At 43.2% G+C, this 12,241-nt stretch overlaps 1 protein-coding gene across 2 annotated transcripts in view; it reads right to left on the reverse strand.

The window, feature by feature from the left end:
- Window positions 1–1,620: 1,620 nt before the first annotated feature.
- The window catches only part of C6 (complement C6), a 37,082-nt gene continuing 26,461 nt past the window's right edge, over window positions 1,621–12,241 (reverse strand). For both annotated transcript variants that reach the window (XM_073343850.2, XM_073343851.2), the window contains 3 exons: window positions 9,677–9,767; window positions 7,654–7,895; window positions 1,621–3,111 (listed from right to left, as the gene is read on the reverse strand). In XM_073343850.2, the coding sequence (XP_073199951.2) occupies window positions 2,930–3,111; window positions 7,654–7,895; window positions 9,677–9,767 (515 nt within the window). In that variant the 3' untranslated portion in view covers window positions 1,621–2,929. The remainder of the gene's footprint in view (window positions 3,112–7,653; window positions 7,896–9,676; window positions 9,768–12,241) is intronic.

Consider the following 12,241-nt stretch of genomic DNA (forward strand, 5'->3'; position numbering starts at 1 on the left):
TAGCCATACAACCATTGGTCACAATTCCTGTTCTCTCTGATATTCTTACATTGAAAACACCCACCTTCATTGTCCCATATGCAGTGGTTGAGATTAAAAAGTCAGCATTCACAAGGTTACTACACAATCTGAGATACCTTAGTTTGCTATTCTAGGCACAGGGAAAAATCACTAACCACTAACATGACCATTGCATCCTCATTCCATACAAGATTGTAACTTATTTGGGGGACCGCTTCCTGGAAAAAAATAAACATTATTCAGTTCTTTCCTATGTCCTACTAGAGGAATCTATCATTTATGTAGAACTCAAAAATGTGACGGACCGTGACAAATTTCCCAGTGAATTCCTCTTGTTTTAAGCAATCAAGTTGTGATACTAACTGTATTCCATGTGTTATACCTGTATTTTCATAATACAAATTTAGGAACAAACAAAAAGATGTTCTGGTGAAGCTACTGCATTCACTGTAGGCTCTTACACTTCGTTTGGAAAATACTTTACCCTTCTTTCCTACATTAGTGATGCTCAGGTAGGTTTTCTCTGTGCAACAGTGAAACTTCTGTACCGGGACAGCTACCCTTTTGCCAATCTCTAGGTCTTAGAATCCATTGTTATCTTGATGGATCTTTTCCTATGTGCCACCTATCCAGGTGTTCTCCCTTGTGCCCAACTATAATGTAGGCCCCTGGGCACTGATCCATCAAATCAGACATTTATCTGGAGCTTACAATGACAAAGTAAATGAAGCTTCTTCTGCTACTGACTGGGAAGTAACTGCCTCTCTAGTTACTTAATATAAAATTATTACAAAGAAAGTGTTTCTTCCAAAAAAGAAGAGAGAGACCTGTCACAGAAAACAATAAAACTGAGCATTGTGTGGCAATTGTTGAGAAAGGAAGGAAGGTCTTGTGATTAAAGCACAGCACTGGAACTCAGCATGACTGGGGTGAAATCCTGACTCTACTGAAGTCAGTGGCAGAACTCCCAAAGGCCTCAAAAGGCCAGGATTTCACCTTTGGATTCTATACGTAGCTCTTCTCCTAACTTCCTCTGTATCTCCAGGCAAGTCGCTTAACCTCTCTGTGCTTTAATGTTCCTATCGGTAAAATGGACTCAACTACCATTACACAGATCAGAAAGAGAGGGTGAGGCTTAATTAACAAATCTTTGTAAAGCACTTTGAGATTCTGAGATGGCAGGTGCTAGACAAGTGCAAGTCTAGCAGTGTCTGAGCTCCTAAATATTTTAGAAATGCAAGAAAGTAAATGAGGCAGATGGGTTGTTATCACATAAAGCGTGAAAAATAATCACAACAAAAATGCAAGTTGGGATTTTGCTTAAAAAATGTCCGGGGTGAGATTTACATATTAAAAGGGCAGCTTTAAGATTAAAAAGCCAGGAACATCAGCAGCAGATCCTTACCCCCTATAGAGAGTCCAGGAGATAGGGGTAGAGTCTGAAAGAAAGCACAAAGCTCTTTTAAAAAAAAGATCACTGGATCTGTGATCACGCTGAGAGCCAACCAGCCTTAGTAATAATAGGTAATCCGTGGAAAGTCTTGAGAATATGGAGACACTTCGGACAAACTGGAAACAGACAAGGTCAAGATATGTTAGTATTTATTTTTTATAGTATTTATTTTATTATAAATTTTAACACCACAACAAAATATTTTGGTTTATTTTGGCATAGGATTCCTCACTTCCTTCCCCTAGGGTTCTACGTAGCCACTACTGGCTTAGTGGTTGTTGAGGTTCCACAGCTCCCCTGCTCTTAGGAGCTAGTACCTCCTTGGGTGCAAAACTGCCATGCCATGTTTAGTCTTAGTGGCCACCAAAATATGCCTCTGTTCCTGGATGAAGTCTGGACCTTGGCCCAGCCAAATGGCCAGATATAGGAGCAATACTGCATGATGCATCAGAGTTGCAATAAAATGGTGAGAACTGGCAAGTCTCATGATGTTAGTTGGTTTTCTCAAAGCTTCAGCTCACGGAATCAAGTGATTACGTTAGACACTCAGCTCTTTCTGTTTTGAAAGCAAGTTTCTAGCTCTCCTGGGTGGAAAGGAAAGCTTGAGGCTGTGAATCTTAGAGGCTAAAAAACCACAAAAACCCCAGAAGACAAATAAAGAGAACCCCACATTTATTTAAAAAAGTACCTGACTGTTCAGTCAATCTCATGATTTTGGGGAGGCCTGATTCATGATTTTGGAATGACTGCACCTGGCAGTGCTGTATACTGCTCATTGCATTGTTTAAGGTCTTCAGTACTGGGGGTAGTGTCTCTCTGTTTGACGGACCATCATTAAAGAAAATGTAAAGGTGCTGGGCCACCCAGAGTCCCCTTCATGTCTGAGAACTCCAGAACGGAGCTCAGCCAGTGAGAAGACAGGGACAGAGGAGACAGCCCTCTACCATCAACAAATCAGGATTGGGGAGGGCAGAGTCCCAAAAACTAGGGCAGAGGACCCAAACATCATAGGGGTTAAGGGGCAGAATCCCCCTCCCCACCACTAATCTAAAGCTGTTGATAGTAGGAAAGACCCTCAGTCCCAAAGCACAAGGTAATTTTGAACAGATAATAAGCCAATTGCCATCCCTCCCTCCAGGAGCAACACAAGGATGTTGCTGCAGCCAATGGGAGTAATTCTTGCAGCCCAACAGGGGTGCTTCACATGCAAGGTGGAGAGAGAGACAAAGGTAAAATCAGGCGTAGTAGGGTGTAGGAGGTAGAGGGCTCATTTACATGAGATCCTTACTAACCTATGAGCAAGTCTGTAAATCCCAGCCACAGAGCTCTGGGGCTTTTTGCTGTTTTGATTTATTTGGGTAGTCAGCCAATCTTTCCTCAGGAGAGGCTGTCCTATGTTTCATGGCCTGAAGCATAAGGCCAAGTATATTTTTGGCTGCATAAGGCCCGAACACATTAATTCAAACAGTTCCCCTGATGCAGTACTTCTATTTTCATGCCGGCACATTTAATTGCTCCCAGTGCACAGAGACTGACTGTCCTTTTTCTGCTTGTAGATTCCATTTGGATGCAATAAAGCTGGCTCTCAACCTTTGGACATTGGTAGGGTATCAGGCAGAAGCACTGTGACTGTGACTCTGTGAACAGACAGGTTTCAGTTTTAGTTGCAAATACCAGCAGGTGCGTACATGCGTGCATGTATTTTAAAGTCTGGCAACATTTAAAAGAACTAGAAAGAGATATGGAAATTGCAGGTTGGCAGTATGACAATTCCAGACAGCCTTGGATATTAGTGTAGTGAGAATAGACACAACAGAAGTTTTAAGCATGTATTTTAACAACATTGATCCATTCAAGAGCAAGTAAAATGTTAACCTAGCTGATCCATTTGTTTGTCAGGCCAGTTTCTATCTGCCCATGGATGTTTTGAACAAAGACATTATGGTGACTGTATACTTCCAATTACTTTCAAATGCAGCAATGCTGTGAAATGGATGCTTAAAACTTCTGTTGTGTCTGCTCATATTTCATTAAACCTCCTTCTGTGTATCCTAGGCTCTCCGCTACTAGCATGTGGGTGACTGTGATTTCATTACTCATTTTTAACAGGAACGTCTTCTAATTTCTGACATTTTATCCCAGAAATTTTCCATCTAAGAAAATAGTTCTCCCTTTCCTCACTTAAAAATGTAAAATTTTATTTATTCCCATTTTATTTGTTTCCATATATTATTCACATATCTTCTGTCTCCGCAGTGATTCCCAACGCTCACCCTCAAGAATACCAAAGCTGGCCTCCATCCTATGTCTATTTTATGCTCATTGGAACATGTGTGGGTAACCATCATGAAGGTTAAGTTACAGCTACTATTCAAAAACTAGTGGAATGAGAGAGCTGCACTATCATGAAGGCATAATACATTCTTAAGGATTTTAACCAAAATAATCTGTTTTAATGTCTCTACTGCATAGACAAGCCAAACTGGTTTGGAAACATGCAGGACTAAACTGTTTTGGAAATGTTTAGGTACAAAAGGTTTGAATATTAGAGTATCTACCTATCTCTGGAAAGCGAGAGGGTTTTTGTGCCTATCCACAACCAACCTATTACCCCAAATCAGTTTGAGATGTTCAGCCAAACCTATTCTGTATGAATTTATAGTGAGGAAATGATGGGCTGTCATGTTCTCATTGGACTTCTCCATAGTTTGCTTCTGTGATCTTACTGAATGTTATTCTTTTACAAACAAGCTGCCCTCTCTGCCCTTTATGCTATCCAGAATGTGAGGTTTTCCTCTTTACTCCATCTTCTTCATATTTCTTCCTTCTCTCTGCCCCCACCCAGATCTCTTCCCCTTCCCTCATCTCTCAGTACCCTCAACCTTGCTTGGCGATCTTCCTCACTATATACACATCACTTCTCGGCTGGCCCTGAATTTCTAAGGTTCAGCTTCTCTATGGGTGCATCTACACTGCAACTGGAGGTGTGATTGCAGCTTGTGTAGGCATACCCAAGCGTCGATCTAGCTAGTGTGGCTAGAAGCAGCAGGGAAGATGTGGTGGCAGAGTGTGGTGTGGGCTAGGAATGCACGTAGTGGGAACAGGGTTCTGGGCAGGCTTGTACAACCCATGGTGCTCTGTCCTCACAACTATTTTTAGAGACACTAGCTAGATTAAAGTATGCTACTCGAGCTGGACTCACACCTCCGACTACAAAGCAGATATACCCTAAGATACAATGGACCAGTCCAGAGGCACCAACTTCGCCAATTCCTAGGAGGTGCTCGACCCCCGCTCCACCTCAGGCCCTGCCCACACTCCACCCCTTCCCCCAAGCCCCCACCCTGCTTCTTCCCGCCCCTGCTCAGCCCTCGCTCCACCTCCTCCTACCCCTGCTCCTCCTCCATCCCCCCCAGCACCTCCTGCCTGCTGCTATCAGCTGTTCAGCAGCGGGCAGGAGGTGCTGGGAGGGAGAGAGAGGGGCTGATCAGTGGCGCTTGCCAGTGGGCAGGAGGTCTGGGGGGAGACGGGGGAGGAGCTGATCCACAGGGCTGCCAGTGGGTGCTGAGCACCCACTATTTTTTTCCCAGTGGGTGTTCCAGCCCCCGAGCACCCTCAGAGTTGGAGTCTATGGACCAGACTCCAATTTCTTTTACAAGACTGTAAATCCAAAGTAACTACATCACAAATAATGAAATTACTCTTCATTTACATCAGTGGGACTGAGACCAGATTTTGGCTCAACAATTTTCATTCCCCCTGATACTTCTGTTCCCTCACCCAACCCCAAACTCTCACTGACACGCTGCCATTTTGTGTTCAGATTGGAAAGGGCAGCCTCAAATCTGCCATGTGGGAAGAAGAGTTCCCAGCTGATTTCTGAACAGTTGCATTCCTTCGTCCGGAGACACGTGACTCTCCAGAGAAGACATACAAATGTATGTGATTTTTAATTTTGAAAATCTGGAACTTTAGTAGCAGCGAGTAAAGCCCAATTAAGCATTGCCTTGGATTTATTGAGCCTTACAGTGGAAACAAACACTTTTTGATTAAATTTGTTTCTCTTCCAACCTTCTCCCCACTTCTTCACTCTCTCATTCTGGGCTGGGCCTCTAAGCGGTGCAGCCCACAGTTTATAGGTCAGGGGGTAAGGGGTACTGTGGGCACTTTAAGACACCTTTGTGTCCTTCTGTTCTTGGGCTACTCTGAGGAGTGGAGAGGGGCCTTTAGGAACTTATACAGTCATGGGGGCCTGACTAAATTATAGAAGCCCCCCTGGGGCTGCCCTCTGAGCTGCAGGGATGCCTAGAACCCCTGCAGAGCTGCATGCTACAGCCTCACTGCTGACACACACAGCATGGCCTCTAGAATGTCCCCTCGGCAGGGGGTTGCAAGAGGGTCTGCAGGAGGCAGCTTCCCAGCTATCCTTCCCCTCCCGTAGCCAGATATGGGACTTTGGAGTCTCTTTTATGCCACTCCGGCTCTTTGACCCTGCATAAAGGGGCCGGAGCACCCGGTTTCTGAAAGTGAGTGGAGGAATGAATGTGGCTGTCGCCCATCCCTTTCCTGGCAAGGCTTCTCTGTGTGCTGTGTCAGCCAACAAACATTTCACAAATTTACTGGAAAATCACTACTGCTCTCGCCCTGTTACTCAGTAAATAGCAGAGTTGCACAATAATGTTTGTACACTAATCCTCAAAGGGATTTCACAACAAACTGTGTCTCTGTTCGTTAAAGCTCTTAATAAATGTGGATTTCTCATACATTATTTTTAAATTATACCATTAAGAAACCATTATGTAAAACAACAATACAGTCATGACTAAGAGATACATTGCTGCCTAACCCTATGCTACTCAGTAGTACAGTGATTTAATGTAGCTATTCTGAAAGATTATATAATATGGCTTATACGGCATGAAACACAACACTAGAGGTTATGCTGTCATAAGAACAGAGGATCATATCGGTGGCTTAATTTCCATTATTAAAGCTACAGGTATGAAGTGCCTTAAAAGGTCAAGTTCCTGTAGGTCATCTTGTACCCCTGTTTAGTGACCAATGGGAAAGGAATTTGGTGATCTCAGTTTAAGGTGCACACACCGCCCCCCCCAATCAACATAAATTACACTGAGCCAGATTCTGATCTTAGTTCCACATAAGTAAATCCAGAGTAACTCTACTGATTACCAAACCTCAAAAGTATGGAATAAGGCAAGCAAAGCCAAGACAGTTACTCTGAATTACACTGGGCCGACAGAACGGGGCTCACTGTGTTTATGATGTACTGAAGTATCGCTGTTTTTAAATGCAAACACACAGTAGTTAAAAATGTTTTCATTGATAAGAACCAGGGGCTGGATTCCCTTTGCCCTGCAACTTGTGTAGCCATTCACAACTATGCAGAATGAGTGTAAAATAATCAGAAGGGTGATGTTTTACTCCCACTTTGCACTGGCTTAAATGACCACACAAGTTGCAGTGAACAGAGAATTAAGCCCTAAATGTCTAGGTTATATGGCACCCTTCATTGCGTACCTGACCACCACTGGAAAGGAGTTAATTTGCTAACCTTCTATTGCTGGAGACCCGGACTCATACCTAGTTTAGGGATCCAGGAAAATAAACGTGGCCAAATTTAGCTTTGGAGTAAGCAGCTACATCTCCTGTTGGTGTTAAGGGACTTACCTCATTGGTCCTTCGTGATGTTTGGATACAAGGTGCTGTGTAAACAATAAATACTTACAGTTTCCAAATCATTTGACCCATCTGCAATATTCAGAGACTTGTAGTCTTTAATTACACAGGAGCAGATCCTGTTCCTCATCTGTCTCCTTTGTTGTGGCAGCACAAAGGGGATAGAAACCTGACTCAGCTGGGGAGTCCCTTTGTATGGGGTGCGGGGGGTGGGGGCAGGTGTCCCCAAATGGCATACAGCTGGTGTGGCAGCTCTACACCCCTTTCAAGTGTGGGAAGTGCTGAGGAACAGACCTGCGGCTGCGCTAATTCATGCCAGGGACAGAAAGCTACCTGTGCCTCCCTGCTCTTCTCATCTAGGAGTAGCTCAGATACACCTTAGAATGTGGACCAGAATGACTGTGAATCTCACTCCTAGAGCAGTGACGTGGAGGTCAAACTTTGGATTCAGAGTTTAAGATCTCAATAAAGCACAGTCATACCTGAACACTTTTCCCAGTCGTAGCATGTGTCATATCCACAGAGCTCTTTCTTTGAGCTACTTGTTGAAAGCTTTGCCCTTTCAATGGCCCAGTTCAGGTTGGTGTCACCATGACAGGGGCCAGAATGCAAGAAATGGAGCGGCTGCTCATTCAGGCATTTTTCAGCTAAATACTGACAGCTGGGCTTTGTAGAGGGACTTTCAGAAATGGCATGTAGTACACAGACATCTTCAGAGTAGTGGCTGCCAAGAGACAAAAACAAAAATGTTACAGGAAACTGGAGAAAATGAAGGAGGCACACGTCAAACCCTAGACATTCCAGCAGCATTGACATTGCTCCTGTGCAGTTAAATCAGGGCCATCATTATAACAAACAGCTGCATGTCTATCTTAGGTACTTATACAGCCCCCTATACCATGGTATCCGAGTACATCATAGTCTTTGATGTAGTTACTCCCACAATACTCCTGTGAGGTAGGGAAGTGCTAGTCTCCCCATTTTACAGATGGGAAACTGAGGCACAGACAGACTTGGCTCAAGATCACACAAGATGTCTGTGGCAGAGCAGGAATTAAACCCATGTCTCCCATGGCCCTACCTAATGTTCTAACACTGCACAATCCTTCCTCTCCTAAGTGTCTCCATGCCAGTCCCCACACTGACATCCTTATTATATCTTGCAAATAATTAGATGCTAAAAATTCTTCAGGATAACAATTTTTTCCCTTGGCTCCTCAGGGGCCTGAGCAGCTATTGTGTAAACAGACAGTGTTTCTTTCTAAAACTAAATCAGCAGTGTTCTTGGCTTACTTTAAGCCTGGTGCTCTTCTGTGCTTTTTGTGGTATGGTGATGTTCCAAAAATTAAAATTTAGGTCTAGAGTTCAGGAGAATCCATTTTTCCCCCCATTTCTTTTCTAAAGTGACTTGCTCTCCACACCATCATTCTCTGATTTGTGATTCCTCTTTGGAACTGGTCGAGGTTCCCTGTTCCTGTGTGTCCTCTCTTCCTACAGTTATTGATATCTGGGATAGCAGCACAAGTGATTTCCTCCAAATGCAAACAAATGCGACATCAGAGTAGGTTAAAAAAGGGCCAGTAAGTAAAAAACTCCTGTGACTGAACACATCTGTTTAACAAAGTTCGAGGTTGTTGTTGGTTTTTTTAGCCAGTTAGAATAAGCCAAACTGGATAATTAGTTACACTCAAATTAATCAGTCTGGCAGAAGTGAACCATTGTCACTGGATCAGTTTCTCAGCTGGTGAAAATCAGCATCTCTCCCCTGACTTCAGGGGAGCCATGTCAATTCACACCAACTGAGGATTTGACCAAATATGTTTGGGGAAATCCAGAAGGAATACGGGTGTTGTATTCATATAATTGGCCTTAGGAAGATGGGGCAAACTGGTCTGGAAAAAAAACAATCAATCACCAGAAGACCCTTCACTTATCCCTGCAAAAATTCACAGGAGTTCAGCAAGTCTGGCTGCTGATTTCAAACGTGGCACAATCCAGGACTTCCCTGGAGTCTGAGGCCTTCCGTTTATTCTGCCGCACACTCACCTGATGGAAGTCCCAAACACAAGAGGTGTAAAACCCAAGAGCTGACCCAATGGCAACTAACAAAAGCAGACCTGGTGAGACTCCACATGGGTAACGCAGGCTGATAGGAAAACTAGGTGGCTGACCTCTTAGAAGTCAGTGGCTAGAAAGAAGTTAGGTGAGGGGGAGGGAAGAATGGAAGCCTGCAGGTCTAGATGGCGGGGGATGGCACTGTGGCATGCTGACCGCCAGATGCCATTGGTGATCTGCAGAAACAGCTGCTAGCTCATGGATTTCATAGGTGAAAAAATGACTGTATTTTGGACACCGAGTTGTGGCTGTTTTGCTAATGTCTGGAACAGGCTGCAAGAATGCCACAGTTGTTCTCATCCTTAACTTTCCTGTTGTTTCATGTTCACAATGAATCATTCCACCATAGAGCGACTGTGGCTTTATATCCAAATTCTGTATATACCTTACCCACAATCCTGTGCTGGAAACATGCAAACACATTGAGATCCAACCTGTTTTTGTCCTGGGCTGCAGTTACCTCTCGCTTTAGTTTGTTCATCTGAAAAAGACAGAAGAGTATTGTCAGAGCTACTCCCTGAAATAACTGATAAAAAGATTAACAGAAACTAGAAATCTGCCCTCAAAGCTAGAGTGGGCTTCTTTTAATTTAGCCGAACCTTCCATAACAAGAGGTGATGAGTATTGTTCTTCAGTTAGCAGGGACACCTAGGTCTAATTCCAACATCTTAAAAACATTGCAAGTATGAGTAGAAATCAGGCCACACAAAGGTACAGAATTTCAAAAAGCTCAGAACATCAAGGTGAAGGGAGTGGGGTGGGGAGGCCTCTGCAGTCAGCTCCTACACAGAAAACATAAAAGAGCTTTTCCACACCTAGCTGTAAAGGACAGAGTCAGTTCAGCCAAAAGAGTCTTCCCCTGAGCTGAAATATTACCCAAATCATGGTGCCATTTTCCCTTGCTGTTATTATTTATTGGCTTATTTTACAAGACTTACGGCTATTTCTGAATATATTTATTTACATTGTTCTCATCATTGTGGTATTTTTGGAGAATTACAGAAATTAACATGCATGACTGTTGCCAACAACTGGCACAAACCAAACTGCCTCAACCCTCTCACCACTGAACAGATAAAGAACACAAAAGCTGCAGTGAACAAGCACATCTCACAAAAATCCTCAGACTCTGATGGACTGTAGGATAGAGCAAATTCTGAAATGAAAGGCTGTCCACTGAAAACACTCTGCTGCCCATATGCTGGACTTCCCCTCTGGAGAGGCACAGGAAAGGGCATTCCAGTGGAACCCAGCTGGCATGAAAAGCTATAGGCAGTCTCCAAGATGGCCTTGCTTTCAGGTCTTTATAGAAGATAAAATCTTTGAGTTGTACCTAGAAGTTTTCTGGGAACAATTTCAATTCAGAGTATGCAGGTGTCATGCATCTACACTAGTCTGCACTTCCGAAGATGGAGGCAGGAGATTTCTGCCTAGTTCAAGCTGCTTCCAAGTGGGTTCTTAAGTAGATCCCAAGTAAAGAGCACATTATAATGGTGTGGCTTGGTGGTGCTGTGAGCTCCATGGATGGAAGTTGGTTAACCTTGGGGAAGGTTTTGAAAGCTTGTTTCAAGGGCTTTTCTCAAAATGTTCAGGCCATGTCTTGACAAAGGGATAATTAACTTTGGTGAAGCTCACAGACAGGAAAGTTTGAAATTTTTGGCCCAGCTCTGCTGTCTGAGAACCACAACTAGGTACGTGCAATAGTCCTCTCCTGTTTTTCTAAACACTGTAGAGCAAGAAATGCAAGAAGGAAGCATGAACTGAGAAGTAAAGGAAAAGATCCAGTTCATTTAACCACTTACGTTCAGACCTTTGCTACAGCTTCTTTGAAGCCACAGGCAACAGCACCAGTAAGTGCTGATGTTCCTTTGGAATGGAAAGAAACCATTATTCGTGATGGGCTTCCAGTTATATATATAACTTGCCATTTGACATCTTCCATAATTACCATTTGGAGTGGCTCACTCTTAGACCATTCTGCAAGAACAGGATGTGGGCCAGGGTTCGGCTTAACTTTCAGGGCTTTAATTTGATTGGAATCATGTTTGGAAAAAACAAATGCACAACTACTACATGTAGAATAAATAGCTAGGTGTAATACTAGTGAAAAAGGATATTGGAGTTATAGTGGATCACACAGTGAATATGAGCCAACAAGGAAATTCAGGTGTTAAAAAGGTTAATATCATTCTGGGGTGTATTAACAGGAATGTCATATGTAAGATACAGGAGGTAATTGTCCTGCTCTACTTGGTGGTCCCGCTCTACTCCAATGCTTGGAGACTTTAGCTGGAGTTGTGTGTCCAATTTTGGGTGCCATGCTTCAGGAAAAATGTGAACAAACTGGAGAGAGTCCATAGGGGTACAACAGAAATGATAAAATGTTTAGAAAACCTGATCTGTGAAGAAAGGTTAAAGAATTGGGCATGTTTAGTCTTGAGAAAAGACGACTCGGGGGGACATAACAGTTATCAAATATGTTGATGACTATTATAAAGAGGACTGTGATCAGTTGCTCTCCGTTTCCTCTTGAGGTAGGACAAGTAGTAATGGGCTTAATCTGCGGCAAGGGAGATTTAGATTAGATATTAAGAAAAACTTTCTAACTATATGGGTAGTTAAATTCTGGAATTGGCTTCCAAGGGAGACTGTGGAATTGCCATCACTGGACGTTTTTCAGAACAGGTTAGACAAACATCTGTCAGGAATGGTCTAGGTTTACTTGATCCTACCTCAGAGCAAGGGGTGGATTTGATGACTTCTTCCAGCCCTACATTTCTATGTGTCTATAATTACAGGCCTTATTTTTAATCCTTTAAAATGCACTTCTAAATATTAGATGTCACATGAAATACCACCCACGTTAAATATTAAGAAGCTCAAGGCTTCTCAGCCTGCAGTGATCTGGGTTGGATGTAAAAGAACATATCTTTATAACAGGGTCAGTGGTGATGA

Source organism: Lepidochelys kempii, chromosome 5, assembly GCF_965140285.1.
Source record: "Lepidochelys kempii isolate rLepKem1 chromosome 5, rLepKem1.hap1, whole genome shotgun sequence".
NCBI classification, from domain to species: domain Eukaryota; kingdom Metazoa; phylum Chordata; order Testudines; family Cheloniidae; genus Lepidochelys; species Lepidochelys kempii.